This window comes from Uranotaenia lowii, chromosome 2, assembly GCF_029784155.1.
Source record: "Uranotaenia lowii strain MFRU-FL chromosome 2, ASM2978415v1, whole genome shotgun sequence".
Taxonomy (NCBI): domain Eukaryota; kingdom Metazoa; phylum Arthropoda; class Insecta; order Diptera; family Culicidae; genus Uranotaenia; species Uranotaenia lowii.
The window spans coordinates 220,052,673-220,075,161 of record NC_073692.1 but is presented as its reverse complement, the minus strand read 5'-3'; the positions used below and the strand labels follow the sequence as shown (position 1 = coordinate 220,075,161).

The 22,489-nt window shown below is 37.2% G+C and overlaps 1 protein-coding gene across 1 annotated transcript in view; it reads right to left on the bottom strand.

Annotated features, from left to right (window-relative positions):
* The window catches only part of LOC129746288 (discoidin domain-containing receptor 2), a 903,668-nt gene that overhangs the window by 149,603 nt on the left and 731,576 nt on the right, over positions 1-22,489 (bottom strand). The window contains exon 10 of the mRNA XM_055739885.1: positions 14,956-15,173. Coding sequence (XP_055595860.1) covers positions 14,956-15,173 — 218 coding nt within the window. The remainder of the gene's footprint in view (positions 1-14,955; positions 15,174-22,489) is intronic.

Genomic DNA, 22,489 nt, shown 5'->3' with positions numbered 1-22,489 from the left:
ATCTAGTATGGTGGTCTCATATGCCAAATCGCATGTTCAGCCATATTGAAAAAAGTTTTGAAAGCTGGTTGAAGTTGTTTACGCAAAATGGGGTCCAGGGATGCCAGGTGTTTGAGATAAAAAATCAGAGAAATTTGAAAAAAAAGTCTATGTATGTCTGTACACAAGCTTGTCGTAGACCAAAGATTCAAAGATTGGAAACCAAATTGTGTTTTAGTTTATTTTATTTTATTTTATTTAAACTTCACTTCCGGAAACAAAGAAATGATTTGAGTATTCAATGAATTTATTTTATTCGAAACACTTTTTTGTATCTTAAATTACAATACACTATGCACTTTTCAGACGCTCCGAAATAGTTGTGATTAATCGTGATAATAGGAAGGATCTTTTAAGGGTGGACCAAACAACCAAAATCCTAAACTGGATGTTGCTTGTCCATTCCTTGGCATCAAGGTCGGACTCAGGTTGTTCACCATCGAAGCGGCAATCGAGGCTACATCATGTGCTACGTCACTGCCACCGCTGACGTCGCCCCTTCCACCACCCTTCAGCTCATCGGTTCCCTCGTTCAAAAGTGCCAAAAACTTCATTTGGTTTTCCCAAATGATACCCATCAGATACGGATCTTCTGGAGCAGCGATGGCAACAGACGGAGGTCCTCCTGAAGCAGTTTCTTCATCCCGATGAAGATCGGATGTTCCTGCAGGAGGGCCAGCTGCTTCTTGGACGAGGGAATGTAATGCTTCGCCATGTTACCATCCGATTCGATGACATTCTGCTGCTTCTAGACAGCTCTTGGAAGAAAAAAGTGTTGAATAACAATCGTTTATAGGTCCAACGTCTTCCAGCTTTACTTACCAGCCCAGAGCTCAGCCGGAAGATTTTTTTTTTCTTCTATGAATTATATTTGTAAAAATCAAGGCGAAATCTTTGTCTTAGCAATATCTTAATGATTGGCAAAACTTCGTGTTTTACAAAATATCAGAGCACCTGGCATCCAAGCCAGCCAGCAGCCGGCCAAACAGCCAGCTGTCAAATTTCGGCTGCGTTTCGCCCCCTCCTCCGCATCCAACCCTCGTCTACATTTTGCCAAAGTGAGACCATCATACCTATATTCATCATGGTCGAAACGAATCCTCCTGCCGAGCTGGATCGGTTTTGATTAGTTTCAACTTGCTTCATTGAACAACGACCTGACTAGTTTCGACCAAAACATTGGCTCATTGAACAACAACACAACATTGAACAATTGGTCCGGGTTTCCAGACCAAATTTGGATCATATTTTCAGACCGATTTCGGTCCGATTCCAGACTAAAATTGGTCAGATCCCAGATCGTTTCGAGACGAATTCCGGACCAAAATAGGTTCGTTGTCTGAATCCAAATTTATTATCGTGAATTTATATACTATTTGGATTTGTCAAAAAGTTCAAGTAATTTTAAATAAATTTGTTTTATTTAATACCTAGAGAACACATATTATAAAAATATAAAATTTCATGGAAACAGAACATTTTTTCAGAAGGCCAACACCCTGACGTTACCTCGAAGAATCTGGATTGGTTTATCAATGCTTCTATTGAACAAATTTATGGCATATAAAAAACTATATGATTGCTTTGATTGAAACCGCGGTGGAAGGTTGCGAAACTAGACGACGCGTCGCGTCAATTCGGCCAAGAAAAATTGAAAGAATTCGAATCCAATCTGAACCTATTTGAATTTTCAGGTCTAGTCTTCGACGCTGCTTTTATCATCAGGGAAATGGTCTAGAAAATCAGACGTTTTCTTTACAGACAAGCTTCCTTTTGTTGATATCGATTTTTACCTCAACTCAGAAAATTCTAATTATATTTTTCATAAGATACGTCTTATGAACCTCTTTACAAAATCTAAAATTAGTTTTCATGAGAGTCTAATGAAATTCTTCAATTTCCAGAATAATCTAATAAAAAATAGAAGAAGCCTCATTGTGAAAAAATAATGAACAACTTCATTCCATCAGCCATTTTGAATCGTCATAGAAAGTTGTGGAGTTATTGGTTTTGTTCTTCAATTGGTAAGCTTTAAGTGAAGTTTTTTTTCGTGAATGTTGGAAATATTTGTAAACTGAAATTCATTTTTTTGATTGTTTTTCAGCACGTTGACCGAAAGAAAACCAAAAGATTAAAGGATCGGACGTGGCAGAATAACTTCTTTGGGACCGGATGTTATTGTGTATATAAGCCGAACAATAAATTGAAATTTTTTTAACATTAAATGTTTTGAATTAATCTCTCCAAACGTGACATATCATGTTTCCAAAAGACCCTCTTAAAAAATACAACAACTTCTCATTGAAGTAGGTGTTTATCTGCGGAATTAATTCGCGTATTTGTACAATCTTATGAATTACAATGATTTTTCTTATGCAACCAGTTTGTAGATTCTCTTATTATGGCATACATAATAGAATTTTTATGAGTGTACGATTGAACGAAGCTGCTATCAAGAAGTAATACAGTCGAACCTGGATATGTAAAAGCACAAGGGAACTTTTTCTCTCGCAAAGCATTTTTCGCTTATCTAGGCTCTTATTTGTAGGAGATTAGGAACACAAAAACGAAAATATGATCCATGAAAGCTGAACAAATTTTTGAACCTTTTCAATATTTTTTGTGATCAGATAATTATGGATTGAATGGCAAAGCAACAAAAATTTGAATTTTTCGAAGGTACAAAGAACTGAGGAGCTATTTTTGACTAATTTTGAGCCACTGATTTCAAATATGCAATCAGCTTTTTTTCTTCAAACAGCTTATGTTTTCTAGATAATGTTTGAAAATTGATAAAAATTCATTTAATAAACTTGTGCACTCTTATATGGGTTGTGTGTGAGCCTACTTGGTTGAATAATTCTACTGAATCAAAGCAATCGAAAGATTTCCTTTTATTCAACCAAGGAAAAGTTCAGATACCGGTATTTCGATAGAAACTTAATTTCTTCTTCAGTTAGCGTTTTCTATTCGCTCATTGAAGAAGATAGTTGGTCGTTTTCGAAATATCAGTATCTGAACTTTTTTTATACCGTGGTTGAATGAAAGGGAATCTTTCGATTGCATTGATTTAGCAATTTGTGCACTTATTTGGCAAAACTGTAGAACATCATAAAGATTTGAATATTGAATTTAGGCGAAAATTTTTAAAAGTTTTAAACCAAATTAAATCTTGGATAATTTTTAAAGCATAAGTCCCGTTTTGCAAGCTTCAACAAAGCTCTTAAAGGATTTAAAATCTTCAATATCAAATACTCAAAGACTTTTTAAGTAATGTCAGAAAAGGTTGTAATGTTATCTATTCAAATTTCTAGAACATGTTAAAGTTAATTTTTCTAAAGCCCTGTATTTCTGAAACTAGAATATTTATCTAGACAGAATCTGAATCTTTGATTGAGACGAGGATGGTAAGAACAATCAATATCAGTTTTAGTTTTTCATGTAGGTTTTGTAGGATGTAGGATTATACTCAAAATCGATCAATTTTAAAATCCCCACACGCCATATCACCAAAACATAAGCTGATAAACAAAATCTGACAATTACAGGCACCAAAAACGCTGTTTTCTAGTGAGTTTGAAAAAAACTCGAATCCAGGTGATACAATTCCCATCTTTTATAAATTGACTATCGCTCTTTTAGTTGATTGAGTTGATTTAGAATTTATAGAAAATTTCCATACTTATCCATACATAATCCATACTTATCACAACTGTTCACTGTTAGGGTGTAGAGTTGCAACCATTCTAATATGATGTTTTGAGAAACAAATGATCCTTAATTATGTAGATAGAAGAGATGAAAGATATACCCTGAAAGTTGAAATAACTTATTTATTTTAATAACAATTATGATAAAAATCTCATCAAAATATAGCTATGAAGCTGTCCTAATATATTTCAAAATTTAAGAAAAAAAATCGAAATGTGTAAGAACAACAACCAAAAATGAACTAAAAACAAAGTTAAAACTTATTTGTAATCATGCTACTAAGCTTCTGCTTATTTTCCAACGAAAACAATTTGGTTTAAGATAAGCTTGCCTGATTGTCCGGTATTTCCAGGACTTGCCCGGATATTTGATATAAAATGCCTGAACTTTTTTCCAGATTTTTTTTGCATCAAACAAAAGCGTTCAACTGAGTTATTATGATTTTGGTTTTTGTGTCCAAAAATGCAATTTTTCGAGAATATTTTTTAAATAAACTAATAAGATTTTGAGGAGGCCTTAAATACGACTCAAAATTTAGTGATGTGGTGATACGATGAAAAAATAATCAATCAAATGTTTTTTCTTGATTTTCGTGGAATTAATCAATAGTGTGTTTGCAAAACTTACTCGAATGTTTTCTGGATTTTGTATTGAACATTTAAAAATTATTGCCAGGATTTTGGATGGACTCTGATAACCTAAGCTTGACATAATGTCCGGTTTTATTGATTTTATTTGCAAAGTCAATTAAAATCAAAGATTAGGTTATTGTAATTTTTTTTTGAGCATGTTTCATCAAAATGATCATATTTAATCGGTTTTCTGAAACACAATGTATCCGCTGATGATGTGTTCGATGAAATTTTTTTCAAGGGTTCTTGATTTTTTTAATAACTCCTGTATTTTGCCCGGATATTGCCCAAATTTTGTATTCTCAATTTCGAAAACAAATGCCTGGATTTTTACAGGTTTTAAGATAAAATAGTCTGGTTTTGTCCGGTCCGGACTCGTTCGAGAAAAATTCTGGGAATTTAAAATAACTACAAAAACAGTATAATCCACAAGACTTGGCATTTCTGGATCGATAGGTCTGGCCAAAAAAGAAAAGAAAAAGAAAGAAAGAAATTAAAATGACTGGATTTGCCCAGCCCGGATTCATGTGAGAAAATGTCTGGCAACCTTAGTTTAAGAGGGTTTAACGAGCGTAAGTTGACTTCAAGTGATAGTATTTCCTAAAAGGTGAATGCAAAGTTTAATTTCCTGTTCAAAATGCCTACAAACTGTTCATTTTTCTTATGAGGAAACCAATTTTCTTCATCAGATATATCCAAATTAAGACTCATTTTCCCCATATATTGACAGGTATCTCTAGTTTCCGATAACTTTAGTTACTTACAAAGAAAGCAAAACAGCTCATCTTTCTTATTATAAATGGTGTAATCTTAAATGAAGTATTAACATTTTCAGCTGATGTGAGGAGCAGTGAATAATCTAGATCAGTGGTATTCAAAGTGGTCCCTACCGCCCCCTTGGGGGCGTTGGGAGCTTCTAGGGGGGCGGTGAGTTCAATTTTGAAATTTGGGGGGCATTGGAACGACTCAGGGGGGCGGTGAGGTCGTAATTCAAATTTTCACAAATCACGAAAAAAAAGTTTATTCGAAATAACAACTATTTAGTAAGTTCGATGCAAAACAAAAAAAATAACGGTACAGAACTAAACATTAGATTCAAGACTAAAATATCAGAGAGCTGCAAGCAAATTCTTGTTCCAGTATCTAATCTTTTTTTTTTCTTAAAATGGTTCTCAAAGATTTTTTAAAATTGTCATTAATTTTTTTTAAACGATTCACATGTTGATCTTGTTTGTAAGATTATTTTGGGTTATGCTAAATAGGATTAATTTTAGGCGGGTTGATTTTGAAAAGATTTTAGAATGCTTGATTATTTTTACAATTAATTGTCTCAAAAAATCTGCGTAACAGAAAAATCCTTCGAAAAAATCTGTGTAAAAAGGCATCCGAATATTTTTTAGTTCACAGAATTTTTATTTTAAGTTCTTATTTATTTCAATCTATTAAAAAATCAATTGCGGCATTTGCCATGGATAAACCTTCAATCTATTTGGATATAACCTACATGGCGAGATTTCAGTGTTTTAAAATCTAATTTGAATTGTAAGACTCGTGAATGCTGCATAACTTTGAACAGGATTCCAATACAGAAAGGAGAAGAAACAAAGCTATTTTCACGTTTTTTGATTGGTTTTACAGTAATTAGTTTTTTTCCAAAAATGATTGTTTATAATTTAAGATTTATGGTTTTACATCAAAACAATCTGATCCATCAGCCACCCTTAGAGCCAAAAGGTTAAGTGCATAAAAACAAATTTCGAGAAAACACGCTCATATCAAATTTTATCATTTTCCATATATTTATCGAAAATTAGCAATAAGCTTCCGAACGAGATAATATGTATGTAAAATTCTAAAAATCTGAAAAATCACGAAATAAAGTTTGAAATATGAAGAACGAAGTCTTAAAACAACATAAAGCCAAGAGCTAATGGTTTGCTCAACGATCCAGATTATTTTTCTTTAAAGATTTACTGAAAATTTGCCCAGGGGGGCGTTGAGCTCAAAAATTTTGCAAAAGGGGGCGATGGGTTAAAAAAGTTTGAAAACCACTGATCTAGATGCATTTCCGAGTTTTTAACATTATAAACTGCATTTCGTTCATCAACTGAAGTTGACATGTGAATGGACATTAAAAAGCCAGTCTCTGAACCTTGGGTGAAAACTAAATTTCAAAATTCAAAGTATGTATGTATATTGCTTTCTCACTCCATTCATCCCTCGGGTCCATCTCTCGCTGGATGTTGATGATGAGTTATGATAAGCTGGGTTTGTGAATGCTGCTGCGTGGTTTGACTGGCAGTTCTTTGATGTTTTCGAAACCTTAACCCAGCCAGACTAGACTGATGGAGATATCTGGATTCCACAGCCACCGTCCACAAGCTAAGCCATTTTGAAAATTTCGAAAACTCGGAAAACCTTCGGCCACAATCCTCATTTCCGCTGCATTAGCTTATGATTGCATTTCATTTTCGGCCAAAAGCAGCTCAGCTGATCTATTACAGCTAGCCAGCAGCCATTGCAGCAAAATGTGCAACTCTCCTCGCTTCGCTTAATTCGGACTGACCACTTTGAGAGCAAACCGCTCCCGTTTATTTTTGAAGTGTTTTATTAGATTGGTACCGAGCGGGTGCGTACTTTGGTGTGTTTTTGTGGGAAGATGTTGACATGGTTTTAGAAACGTTTTTCAGTACTATATTTACTAGCAGGTTGATGACGAGGTACCGATTTGATAGACAGTTCTGTTAAATAGGTGGGTTCCTGTCCTAACAAGCTGGAGAGATCAATTTCCCCAGAGGGAGTAGAACTGTGCGTAACACATTCCTTGTCTAAATTGGTCGCATCGAACTTGTTAATCATGCAACAGTGTTAAACAACATCCAAAGAGACAGACCTGTTGGCATACCTATACTGAACCGTGAGCAGTGATGCCAAAGCGTTACAAATAACGAGAGCCAACATACAATACTGAAAATAAAAAAGAAACAAAAGTGCACAGCAAACACTGGTACTGTTTTCATATCGATTTCTTAAAATAAATAAAAAATCTTGAGTTTGGGCTCATTCTGGAAATAATTTCTTTATTCTTTCTATTCCAATCTATTTTATTTCAATTATGTGCAGTTCAGCTTTAGAGATAGAGAAGTAAACAGTATAGACCACTTATAGTTTTGCAATGCAAAACTTTTTTAATTGATCATTTTGTATATTTTAACCTTCCATTTGGCAATGATAGTTAACTGACAATCGATTGCATACAGTTCATATGGTTCCAAAAGTGCTAGGGGGAAAAGGGAGACCAGGTAGACCCCAACGCAGTAGAACATCATTTTTTTCGAGAAGTGTATTTCGCCCACCATGATGTCCAAAATTGACCACAAATTGTCAAAAAAAAAAAAAACTAGACGGCTTTGGGATCCTCCTACCATTGTTTTGAACTATGCCAATCGAAAAATAATAATATTTTTTAGCTGTGTGTTTCAGTCAATATTTTGATGGTTTGATTTTTTGCCCTCCAGTACCCATTTTAAGCATTTATTCTCCCAAAAAAAAAATAGGCACATAATGTCAATATTATTAAACAATTATAATAGACTTGACTATTGACTTCATATTCCGCCCAAAATCGAGACCTCTCTCCTTACTGCACGCTAGAAACTATTAAACCATATATGTTTCAAAAATAACCATTTTTGACCTTTTCCCGGGAAATGTCATTTTATGAGTTCTCCATGAGAACTCATAAAATGACTTTTCGGGGAGAAGTAGAAATATGGTTATTTTTTAACCGTAAGAAAGATTACCGTAGAAATTGAAAAATGGTTATTTTTCAACCGTAAGAGCTGTTTTGTGCGATTTGTAAAATTGATTGCAATTGTCGAAGGAATTTAGAAAAACAAGAGTCCTCAGGATAATAATTTTATTTCTTGTACATTATGATAATACTTAAAAACTATGACCCATTATAATAGTTTGATAGATTTTTTTAATATATTATGACTGCCATCTAACTTTAAGCAAACGCAAACAGCAGCCGAATCACCTGGTAGCAAAAGTAAAATTCCCCCACGAACGCTACCGGGATGGATGGATGGAAACGAGTTTTGCGGAATAGTCTAGTCTGCTATCGTGGTGAGGGTGGAGGAGGCGGTTCTGACGAATAATCCTTGACTCGCTGGTGATGTTTGTCATACATTCCGGCCCGTTCCAGCTCCTTCCGGATGGTGTGAAACACAATTCCTTTTGAACTTCCATTAGCAGTGGCTGCATGATAATGGTAATGGTAATGATGGTACGGTGGGTGAGTCCTCGCGTCCTATTGAACGTTGTTGGTGTATCTGCCGTGCCTAAACCGGCGTCATCCAATCGATACCCTGAATTTTTTTTTTGTTTATGTTGTTGTGATCGGCAAATAATTAGAAGAAATCACTTACCTTTCTCCATCTCCAAAGTTTCCACGATTTCCAGAACCAATTTTTCTGGAAACTGGATGCTGTTCCGCGGAAGAAAAAAATTTGCTTAATGGGCGTCCGGCTGCAATTACCGCTTTCAAAATGGCGATATCAAATTATTCAACCATTTTCTGGTTTATACTCGAAAACTACCAAAATGGTTAAAATTCTTTCTGGAAAAATTGTTGAAAAATAACCATATTGGCGGTTTTGAAGTAAATATCATAAAATGGTTATTTAAGAAACATAAATGGTTATACAAAAATGAGCGTGTGCATTCACCGTACACGCAAAATAATCTGCACGTAGCGGCTACGTGAAAAACTGCATAATTTTTATCCACCTGATTTTCACGTGAAATTCAAATCGATATGATGCAACAAAATTTCAGTTTACGTCAAAAACCCTTAATTTTTTTTTATAAATTATTTTGGGTGTAGTGCTTCATAGAAGATGATACCCTGTCGTGGATGTCTAGAGTTGTACTATGTAATTTTTCTTTTTATGAAATCCAAATTTGAAAAAAATCTTTGTTAGTGTTTTTCTTTCGCTGAAATAGATCCAAAACTTGTGAAACAAAGCTCTGAGTTCTACAATTAATTAACCTCATACAGGATAAACTTAACGTGAACATTCTACATGTATCTTAAGAAACTGTAATTTTAAAATTTTGTTTACAAATCAGTTAGGCAATCAGAGTCAGGAATAAAACAAAGTAAAAAATATAACAACACAACAAATTAAAAACAATAAGTCAACATGTACTTAGTGTCTTAGAGCATTCCAAATCTTTTCTTCCTGCCCTTTTCTGGGCCGGCAATTCTCGACAAATTTAATTTCAAAATTTTCAATACTTCAATACAAAATCAAGAGAATTGCTCAAGAAAATCACTTAAAATCGTCAAAACACATCAAAGTGGTGTCGTTAATGCTAAAATGTACCTGACGAAAACAATTCTGAAGAATTAAGTTTTCGGACGCAAGAATCAGAACTTATCATTTTTCATTTTTTTTATCAATTCTGCCTACATAATGAATAATTCGGGTAAATCCAGGTAAAGGAGCCATGCCAGACTTGTCTCGAATTTTTCCTTGAATATCCGGACAAGCCCGTTCAAAAGGAGGGATTCTGAAATACTAAGTCTAAGTAAATTGAAGTAAATAAGTAAATCGAGAGTCATAATCTTTACTTTTTTTTCATTTGAACTTTTATATAGCTTTAAAACATTTATATTTGTGATCTAGAATTTTGAACTTTCAACCCGCCTATTTTTAATTTCTTTTAAAATATTTTCAAATTTTAAGATTTTTGGAATTCAGAAGTTATAAGAGTCGATTCATTTTATTAATCTGACTCCAAAATAAATAAGGTTTAATTTAAGTTTCTGATTGATTAAGAAGTGTCAATTTTAAACTGCAAGCAGATTTTTTGCTTAGTTTGCCAAGATAGGTAAAAATCAGAAGCTCTTTTTCAAATCATGCGGCCTTCAAATTTAAATTGAGGAAATGTTAACTATACATGATAAACTCACAAATTTTTTTTGACCAAACCCACAATCAGTATTCAGTTTTTTTTATTGAGAACGGAACAGTATCGAGTTTAGATTTGAATTCCATATTTCTACGCAAATTCATATCTAACGTGAAACCTGAAAGATAAATTCAGAATTAAAAATCAATACTAAGAGTTTTTCATTTATTTATTAATTTTAACAATCTTTGCAGATGCTTCCAATTATTTACAGAAATTAAACTATCCTATTCTAGATTTGAAAACAGATTTTGAAATATTAAAATCAAATTCGCTAGCAACTTCATTAATCTAACAAAACATACATCTAAAGGGTTCTTTTGACCGTATTGAGTTCGCTGATGAGAGAGTCTCAGCAATTCCTGGGATCGGGTAGTTCTTAGAAGAGCATTAAACGGTAGAAGTGATAACAGTTTTGGACAATCCACGTTATTTTTCAAGATGTCGAAAATGAAGAGTCGTTGTAAGAATACGTAGATCTGACAACGCTGATTTGGAGTCATACCGTAATCAAGCAGACTATAAATGTCCTTTTGGAGAGCGCACCATTCTACAAACGAAGAAATTGTTCGGAAAAATTTGAGGTCGTTGGCATCTAGCAGTTTTTCTGACACAAGGGTAGCATTCCAATTGTCGATGAAGAGGAGGAATGTCAGAGGTCCCAGATGACTTCCCTGGGGCACACCTGAGGTAATTTTGAAAGGTGTCGAGTTAACAGTGCCTATTCGTACGAAAGCAGTTCTGCCTACGAGATACGAGGTTATCCAATTGCAGAACCAATCAGGAGACCACAATCGCCGCAATTTTTCAACAGCCAAATCATGCGGTACCTTGTCGAAAGCCTTACTTAGATCTACGTACACGGCGTCAAGTTGTTTACGTTTATCAAACCTGTCAACTTATTTCGATACGTACGCCATGAGGTTTGTGGTTGTCGATCTTCTTTTCATGAACCCATGTTGATCTTCAGAGATTGTATGTCGCACGGTTTGGAACAGCACATCATAAACGAAACTCTCAGAAATGTTCGGAAAACAGCTCAAAATCGATATTCCGCGATAATTTTCGTATGTTTTCAGCTTTATGAACTGGAGTAATTGAAGCAGTCTTCCAGATCCGGGGAAATAAAGCCTCCTCTAGCGATTTGTTGAAGATTGTCGAGACAGGGATGGACAAAGACTCAGCTCATCAAAGTGAATATTCGTTTACGACCGCATCAATTACCGCTGGTGATATCTTTGGGATTTCTCGTTGTCGTTGTTCGGCGATGTAGAAAGATTCGCTTCGTTTTTAACGTTTTGATCTATTATCGATTTCAACCATCTTCAGAAACTTTGTTTCAATTTATTTAAAAAAGAATAAGTTTTTTTTTGTATAATAATTAAAGCAATACAAAATTTAATTCGCAAATCACCGAACAACATCAACGAGAAATCCCAAAGAAATTAAAATTACCTAAGTAAATATTACCTAAGTAGGTATTTGGAAGCATTTGGAAACCACGTTGAGGGACTTTGGATTCAATTTCAAGATGAAAATTTGAAGATTAAAATTAAAATTTAAAGTTTCAGATGATAGGTCGCTTTTAATTAGCAAGCAAATGGAACGAAATTTGACATGGGTTGTTATTTGGGTACGAGAATTGTTTAAATATTTTTTTGAAACTCTTTCCTTTCCGCTTGGCGAGATTAGAAGAGGGGAGGAGATCTCCCATAGAATTTAAGGTATTTTTCGATAACTTATCTACGAGTCATGTGTCTTCGATCTTTGAGACCCATCTCTCCTTTAACTGGAAGGACAAGAAGTGGGAGAGGTTACCCATACTGTTTAATGCATTACTCAACACAAACGAAATCAAACTTGTCAAAATGGGAAAACACTGGATTATTTTTTTCAAACGATCTTATTTTACACGGTTTTATTTCAAACGATTTTTTTTAAACGATTTTCTCGAAATAAGACGATTTTTGAACATGTCAAAAACAGGTACTTGAGATCACCACTTTTTGTCCAAACCACTCTTGGGTGATAAATTGATTCGGACGTTGCTTCCCGAAAAAAACAAGGGCCGGAATGGCCACTTAAAGTCTCTGCGGAAGTTCCGGAACAACCGTGGTTTAAAATCCAAAACAAAGCAATCCAAAACAAATCTTTTAGCTTCCCGATTTCACTCAAATCACCTCAGAATGGTCTACCTGGTTGAAAATGATCGATTTACAGTCCAAGTTGGCCACTTTACTCAAAATGAGCGATGAAGTTTGCCCGGTTGTTTTGAACTTTTTTTACACGATTCCTTTTTTTGCACGTACACAACAATCGTTTAAAAAAAGAATCCAGTGTAAATTTTAGTACCGTAAACTGGGGGAACTTTGATCATCGGGGTAATCAACAACAGTTAATCATCAATAACTAAGTCTGATGTTAAAATGTCTGAAAACTGTTTTCTACGTTTGAAAACTCATAAATTGAATTTCAAATAGGCTTAATTTGGTTTGAAGTCGGAAATTTTTTAAATTACTTAAAATGTAATTTTAAAGATTTAAAATATCTGTTTTTTTTAAACTCACAAACAAATACACGATGTTTCAAGCCTTCTCTGCTAAATGGCATCAAAACAATAATTTTGAAGATGTTGAGATACGTTAAAACCACTTAGTAAGTAACTTAAAACTGTTTAGTGTTACAAAAAAAGCAAGCCCTTTCAAAATATTCAAAAAGAAAGAAAAAAGTGATCAATGTTTTCCCAGTTTACGGTACAAGAAATGTTTTTTTTTTGTGTTTCGAGACCTCTCCCTTTCTCCATAGAAAGAGAGAAAGAAGGAGGGAGGCTTTCAAACAACATTTTTGGATCACTTGAGAACTGTTTATTCAAGTTTAATAGCAGAGGGTAGTTGATTTTTTTTTATGATTGTTTGAGGCTACTTCCTTCTTTGACTAGAGCGACAGAAAGTTGGAAAGAAAGCTCACATACATTTTTTTTTCATTACTCGAGTGCTAATTGAGCAGGGGAGTGTATCTAGATTAAGGTTGCCAGAATTTTTTCAGCACCTATCCGGGCCGGACAAAACGGGCAATTTTTATTTAAAAACCTGGCAAAATCCGGACATTCGATTTCAATTTGACGACCATAAATCCGGGCAATATCCGGGCAAATTTTCTCAAAACTGAGAAATTCCTCCATAAAAATCAAGAAAAAATAAATGGAAAAAAAATTCTTTTCTTAAAAATTTATCGACAGATTTTGAACCGTATTTCAGGCTTCCAAAAAACCTTTCGTGATTATTTTTTTTAAACTTTCTCAAAAAATTTCGTTTTGGAGGTGATAGTTGTTTTATTTTTTCTGTTTAATTTGCCAAATATAGTGAATAAATCCGGGCCTTATTCAATGAAATCCGAGCAACCGGGCCGGACCGGACTGTTCTCAAATTTAGTATTGAATATCCGGGCAAACCCGGATAAAACCAGTCAATCTGGCAACCTTAATCTAGATACAGGAAATATTTCTAAAATGTTTTTTTTACATAGTTAATCAAATAAATTGAAATTTACAAAGGAGGGTATAAGGGTATGGATAAATGGGATACTATGGTTATTAAAAAACCCTTCTTTTCTTCGAATGATAAGAGAGGGGAAGAGGAGTTCCGTACATTTTTTTTGCATCAACATGACATGTGACGTAATTTGGTTACGAAAAATGTATCTATGGCAGTTCGTAGACCCTCTCGTGGGAGATAGGCAAAAAAATCAGGTTATTTATTTCAGATTTTAATCAGTTTTCAATTTCAGATCAGTTTAAAAAAAATCCAAGAATCTAATCTTTTTTGTATTGCGATTTCAATTTGACGTTTTTTTTTTTATTTTTTTTTTGTTTTTTTTGTGGCCCGTCAATTTTCCTTACAATAATTTACATCATTCAATAGGGCTCAACTTGATTTTAGAAACGAGTATTTTGTCATATTTCTATGACATCGAAGTCCGATATATTGTATTTTTTAGAATGATGATTTTTTTTTTGTAAAGCGTGGAAAAAGGAGGAGTGGGTCCAGTCATTTGACAAAGTTTTACAAACTCCGTATAATTTTTTTTTCTCAGTGTCCACTTGAAATGGAATGTAAAATTTCAAACAATAAAAATCCGAAAAAATACAAACATTTCAATTTTGACGAGAATTTGTTTGTAATTTACTGTTCTAAATGGTGAAGTGCCGCCGGTCGTGGTCTAGAGGATAGCATTCCAGTCTTCTAAGCCAGAGTCCTTGAGATCGAATCCCGATCACGGCACACATAGTACTCTTTCTGTGGTCTGGTGGTTTTAGCATTTGTAAGATGCTAGCCATTCTATCCTTGAAAGATGTACGCCTTAGAGTTAAGTAAAGAAGATCTCTTCAAAGAAACATGAAGTTTCACTGAGATCCTATATGTGTGTGTTCGAATTTGGTTTATTATTACATATGTCATTTTTGAATTAATATTATTTTCATTTTTTTTTTTTTTGAGTATTAACTGAACTCTGTGCGATCCCAGTCAGGGTAGGAAAAAATCCTGGTAGAAAATTTCATGATCGAGAACCTCTGAAATTAATTTGAACCTACCTTGAAGTTACTGTTGAGCCGCTTGTCGATCCCCAGACTGTCGGTGTGGAGATTGTGCTGCAACGCATCCAGAACGGCCGCGGTCCGGGTTCGCTTGTTCCGGGCCACGATGAACATGATGATGGCAATCAGCAGCAGGATGATCGTCGACAGGGCCGCAATGATGACACCGACAAAGTGCGCCTCCGGTTCCTGATCGATCGGTTTCGGTGAAATTACTAGGAGCAGGAGAAAAAAGATGAGAGAAAATGAATGAGTTGTGAAAAATTCTTGCTCCAATGCGGGGGCAATCGACTTTGTGCTTGTTGGCGGCCACGAGACGTGATTAAAATTAATTTAAATTGCAAATGGCTCGTTTATGTCAGGTTCAGATTAATAACTCCAGCTGCTTGTTGAGTTTTCAAGACGGTTTGGCTCTTGTAAACGAATATATATGTGGGTATAATCACAAAGCTGTAGAAATGCCGCAAGGAAATTTTAAAGAGTCTTAAATTATAACATTTTACACCTTGATTCACCGAAGTGTGTAGATGCCTTAAAGTACCACTGCCGTCAAGATTAATGGAAGGACGTTGAATTCGCATGAAAATCTTCCCCGGGCAACGCTCTTCGAACAACCCGAACGAAGATGATGATACGGTTTCCAATTTATTGATCGGCTTCCCATCCCGCAATTTGCCCCCAGGCAGCTTTTCTCGGGTTAGCAAACAAATTGCCCAACGATGCACAAACTATGTGATAATTTGAATAATTGATGATGTGCATAATAAATGCAAATTAGTGTGTAAGTTATTTGATCTTCATGCATTGGCTGCTGTCGATTTGACCGTCTGCCCCCGAGAGGACCTGGAGCTAGCATAAGTTTTCGAAAGGACGGAACTTACAACTATGGTTGTATTTAGAACGAAAGTGTGATTTAGGACCTTTGCAAGTTGCTTTTTGCAACAGTCATAAAGTTTGCTCGAAATGTCAATTCTTTTTAAACTAGCTTTCTAACCTTCTGATTCCTGCTCTCGTCAATCGCTTCAACTATTTTTGTGTCGAAATTGCTTATGCAAGGTCATCCGGCTTTTGCTGCAACGTTCTATCGAAATCGTCCCCAGAGACAGTGACCCCTATCCTAGAAGGTACCGAACTATGTATATTAAATGCAAAATAAGTCATTGATTGGTTGCTTTGATCAAAGTAGTTGAGTGACTTCGTCAAAGATTCGCTTTTCTTCTTCTTCTTCTCGTGTAACCAAGTACGGTTGTCGTCGGCGTTCGATGATTAAACGCAGCAACCCGGGAATTGGGAGCAAGAACTGGATCAAAGCGGCCAGCAGCAGTGGCATCAAATTGCAATCGTCTTCTTACCGTGTCGGTCGATTTGTTTTATTACTTCCGGTCCAATGATGGGCAAAGGCTACTTTGATTGGCAATAGATGAAGACACAACGACAGTACCTTCTCCTTCGAGTGTTGTTAGTGCTTCAAGTGTCAATTTAAGCCGGCTCTGTGGCAGCTAATTGAGTTAAGTCCATCGTTAATGAGGCAGTTTGTCAATTGAAAGCTAATTGTATAATTTTTTGGATTAATCAACAACTCTCGAGAGAAAACAAACCATGGAGACGTCTGAAATTCCTATTTATATTATTTTAGATTTAGTGAGATGGTATGAATTCCTTTTCTACTAAGTTTTCAATAAGAAAGCTGTTCAATCCAAAGGTCTGAAGCAACTATCAAAACCCATACAAACGGGCCGTACTGAGGTTTTGGAACCACAATGTCAGTTCCCTTTGAATTCAATGGCATTTAGGTACCAAAACGTCAGTCTGGTACTGAAATGTCAGTTCGGAAATTTTCTTCTCTTTCAGCCCCTTGGTTCAATCTGGTATATACTTCAGGGTAGTCCATAAAATAATCGTTGTTAGGGAGAGTTGAAATTGTTCCAGTGTCTAATACAAGGCACCATGCAAAATTTCCACAAATTTCGTCAAGTCTCACTTTAAATGGAACTTGTCAACGTTTTTCTTCGATTTAAAAATCAAGTTCGGGTCCAAAGAACGCAGTCATAGAAAAAAAACAGTTTTTTGATCAGAACTATGCACCGTATCACAAGAAAATTTTCCACTAGCTGCACCCATAGAAAAGGTTGCAAAAACCCAATGCCTATTTAGCAAATAACTGTGTCAACATGCACCAGAAATGATAACATTGAACAGCACTACTGGCATAATGGCTCGAGCTTTCAAGCAAAATGATGCATGATGGGATACCATGCGTATTCTATTAAGAGTGCATGTAATCTCTTTCGATCAAGAATTGGGCGTACTCTTTTTTACGTGAATTATACCGAAATGTACTCTTTATTATGAGAGCCAATCAATCAGAAAACTGAACTTGTTTGTTTCAGTATGGTATCCATATCTTATATAATAAATACGAAAGAAATTCCTAAAACTTACAAAATCTTTCAATAGCTTACCAAAATATCCCGTATTCATGAAGGCATCTTTGAATCGTAATTTACAGTGACCCCTAATTTTATCAAAGAGCACAAAAGCAATAGAGACCCATGTTGGTTTTGGCAACACGTCCGTAAATTTAGTGTTGCCAAAATCAATCGTTTTTGTCACTTTTTTGTGTTTCATTTTTTTTCATATAAATTAAAATTAATGTAAAACATAATATAACGATAATGGTTTGATGATAAAAGTATAAAGCAATGAAAAATAAAAAAAAACAATTTTTAACTGTTCTGTTAAAAACTAATTTAAATTCGCCAAATGAAAAATTCGTACTTATTTTAGGTGTTACGTTATTTTGATTCATTTGAAATTAAAATAAAAATTTGAAAAAAATGTCAAAAGACGTGGTTTTTGTATGATGCCAAAAACGAACGGTTTTGAATTGATGTTTCCAAAATCGAACGAAGAATGTATACTTAGCTCCTGACTTTTTCCTTTTCATCATTTGATCATCATTTTTTTATATATATCATACCTCAGTTTTTCAGACATTTTTCTCAGCTTTTTGGACTGGGCAAATCCAGGCATTTAAACCCAAAAAAAACTGACAAAATTTGGGCATAAAATTTCAAAAATTTCATTTCAAAACCCGGGTAATATCCGGACAAATCCAACCAAAAGCCAAGCTTTCCTTATAAAAATTCAATAGAAAAGTGACAAATGAATAAATAAAAATGATTTCTTATTGGTAAACGGTAAACCACCGATTTGGCTGGTAAACGGTGGATAATGTGCAACACGAGACCCCATAGTGGTCATATCACCTCTTATTCACAACTCCTATCTCTACCTCCCCGCGGTGCCGGCTGGGGTGCGAGTAACCTAAGCGGAGATCGGGTACCCAACCCCGGTGGATGCTTTGGTCGCATGCAGACTGAGAAGGTGGCCGTACGCGTCTGTTCCCCAGGTCAGGGGCGGCGTGCAACAACAACCGAGCGTCTGTTCTCCAGGTCAGGGGCGGCTCAAACAGCGTCTGTCTTGCAGCAAGCGGCTGAATTTATGAAATGCGGCTCCCGCCAGCTAAGTCCAAGATGGCAGCCCCATCGCGGGATAGGGACTTTAGGCTAACAACCTACTGCTCCTGATATCTTGTATTGTTACAGAAACTGAGATAAGAAATAACCGAATTGGAACTTTGGCAACAGCTTTTAGCATGAAAACACGGACTAGAATTGGAACTTGGAATGTTTTGACCCTTGCCCAGCCAGGAAAGCTGGCTCAACTTGCTAGAGAAGCTAGCCGCCTCAAGCTAGAGATATTGGGACTGAGCGAAGTCCGTTGGCCTAACACTGGAGAACACAAGACACAGTCCGGGCAAGTACTGCTTTACTCTGGCATACGAGGAGAACATGCTACTCGGGAACGAGGAGTTGGTTTCCTGTTAAGCCCGCAGGCCCATGCGGCTCTCATAAGATGGGAACCGATAAACGAAAGAATAATCGTAGCCAGATTCAGAACACGGGTTAGAAACCTTACAATGGTCCAGTGTTATGCGCCAACTGACGTTGCCGATTTGCAGGAGAAAGAGCAGTTTTACAGTCAATTGAACAGCGTGGTTGAGAGAATTCCGAAGGGTGACATTCAAATCCACTTAGGCGACTTCAACGCAAAGATTGGCTCCGATAATCAGGACTTTGAGCGCATCATGGGGCGCCATGGTCTAGGACAGATGAGCGAAAACGGAGAGCTGTTTGTAGAATTTTGTGGCAACAACAACATGGTGATCGGTGGATCGCTCTTCCCCCATCGACCAGCACATAAGGTCACTTGGGTATCCCGAGATGGCCGAACAGAAAATCAAATTGACCACATCTGCATCAGTCGAAAATGGAGAAGGAGCCTTCTTGATGTCCGCAACAAACGAAGCGCAGACATTGCATCCGACCATCACCTCGTCCTTGGCGAGATACGACTGAGGGTTGCGCGTGTCCAACGGCGCGAGGAGAAAGTCGGGTGTCGATACGACGTCCGCCGGTTGGAGAATCCAGAGGTGAAAAGGGCATACGTTGAACAGCTAGAATCCCGAGCCTCGGAACTGCCGACAGACGGAACAGTCGAAGAACAGTGGTGTGGAATCAAGAATGCCTTTATCACGACGAGCCATGGTACTCTCGGTAAAGTTTGTGGAAGACGAAGTGAATGGATGTCGGATGAAACCTGGAGGATGGTCGATGATCGGAGAAAGGCGAAAGTCGGAATTGAGCAGGCATGTACCGGGTCAGCCAAAGCAGCCGCCCGCTTACGATATGCGGAGCTGGAAAAGGCAGTTAAACGAGCTTGTAGACGAGACAAGAGAGCCTGGACAAACTCCCTAGCCGAAGAGGGAGAAAGAGCCGCCGCCATTGGAGATATCCGATTATTATATGATATTTCTCGCCGCCTTAGTGGTGCAAGGACTAATGCAAGAATGCCGCTGAAAAACCGAGCAGGTCAGCTGCTGACAGATCGAACAGATCAGCTCAAGCGTTGGACTGAGCATTTTGATCAACTTTTCCGAGTTACAAATAGCAATGGCCAACAGAACCCGCAGCTCGAGGCGCCCACAGTAAGTCGCATTAATGGCGTCAACTCGGAAGCGCCCACGCTGGCTGAAATAGAAGCGGCAATCAAGGACATGAAATCCAACAAAGCGCCTGGAATCGATTGCATTCCTGCTGAAATGCTCAAAGCCAACCCTGCCTTGTCAGCACAAATGTTGCACCGTCTTTTCGCTGACATTTGGGATACTGCAACATTCCCGGCCGACTGGATGCAGGGTATCCTCGTAAAGGTCCCAAAGAAAGGAGACCTAACAGAGTGCGGTAACTGGCGTGGCATAACTTTGATCTGTACAACCCTTAAAGTACTCTGCAAAGTGATCCTGAACAGGATCCAGGAGAAAATCGACGCTACACTCCGACGGCAACAAGCTGGATTCCGATCCGGACGATCATGTGTGGACCACATCACAACGCTACGAATAATACTGGAACAAATCAACGAATTCCAGGACTCTCTTCTGCTGGTGTTCGTTGATTTCGAAAAAGCATTTGACCGACTGAACCACGAAAACATCTGGGCTGCTCTTAGACGACGAGGGGTCCCAGAGAAACTAGTCCATCTCATCGAAGCACAGTACGAGGCATTTTCGTGTAAGGTCTTGCACGACGGTGTCTTGTCCGAACCAATCCCGGTAACTGCTGGAGTGAGACAAGGATGTATTTTGTCACCGCTGCTTTTTCTCATCGTAATGGATGAGATCTTGACTGGATCGATTGACTGTAGACCAAACCGAGGATTGCCGTGGAATCCTTCAACCATGGAGCAACTGAACGACCTTGACCTGGCAGACGATATTGTTTTGCTCGCCCAAACACAACAAGACATGCAGAGCAAACTCGACGACCTCACCGAAAGCTCCAAGGCAGCAGGTCTCAAAATCAATGTCGGAAAGACCAAGTCGATGGAAATCAATACAGAAAATCGTTCCAATTTCGTGGTAGCTGGACAACAGGTTGAGACAGTGGAGTGCTTCCAGTATCTTGGTAGCCAGACTACGCCTGATGGTGGTACCAAGAAGGACATCGAAACCCGGATCAGAAAAGCCCGATTTGCGTTTGCGAGTCTCCGAAACATCTGGCGGTCACGCCAGATCTCTCTACGAACTAAGATCCGAATCTTCAACTCAAACGTCAAATCCGTATTGCTGTACGGGAGTGAAACTTGGTGCACATATGCGGTGACGACGCGAAAACTGCAAGTTTTTGTGAATCGCTGCCTGCGGAACATCATCCGCGCTTGGTGGCCTGGCAACTGGATCTCAAACGTTGAACTTCATCGCCGGTGTCATCAAAAGGCGCTAGAAATCGAGATTCGGGAACGTAAGTGGAGATGGATTGGGCACACGCTGCGAAGAAATGAAAACGAGATTTGCAGAGAGGCGCTTGACTGGAATCCAGATGGGCATCGAAGAAGAGGCAGGCCCAAAAGCTCGTGGCGGCGAAGTCTAGCCGCTGAAATCCGCACAGTTGACGAGAACCTTGGCTGGCAGCAAGTGAAGACGCTGGCTCCGGATCGCCAGCAGTGGAGATCTTTTATCTCAGCCCTATGCGCCGGTCAATCGGCGCTGGACCCTTAGGTAGGTAGGTATTTCTTATTGAGTCATATCAGCGGTGTTCAATTTAAAATTAACGTTTCCACGTGTATTTCAATGAAACAAGGTCAAAAAATAATAAATAATGTAAAAAAATTGAGAATGATGGGGAGCTAGAAACTGTTTTCTATTATCGACCGGTTTACATACACAGTACACACGCACAGCTCATCTTGGCTGTAGGTTTTTTAGCCGTTGGTTTGGAACAAAACATGCCGTTTTACTTACACACAGCACTCGGTACATTATTTGACAATATCTTGGCTGGCTGATTGTTTCAATCCTGCTTTGTTTTGCGATAGGATATGGGATATGTTTTATTTGCTTTCTTTCAGACATAAGTCATACGGTTGAGCTGGGAGGACAATGCTAGTTATTAGAAAGCATGTTAGTGCCGGTCCGGCATAAAGTCTTATGCCAATAATTCTACTTACAATGAAGCTTATTATTGGAGTAGAACTTTATTTGTAGGTTACTTTATTTACTTAGTTCAATCAAAATTTTCTTACAACTTTCCGTGGAAATTTTCCTCGCGATAGGTCTGACTGAAAGTTAACACGCAAGATAATTTGAAAATTAATTCAAGGGGATCTTTCACGTAAACTTTGCTTTTTATGCATTCCATTGATTCTACGTGAATCAGGTAGTTAATACATTTTTTCCCTCATTAATGTCACGAATAATCTCAAGGAATGGCTCCCGAGATTCGTTCTGATAAATTTTCTCAAGGATCTAAAAAAGCTGGCATCAACCAAACGAGTTAATTTGAGTTGTAAATTTTGATAATTTAGGACTTTTCAGTACTTTCGCCTTTGTTTTCAGAGCTCTGATCGACGTTAATGATTCTGAAATTTTCACGCCCTTGAAGATCGGAAGAAAACAATTAGTCAAAGC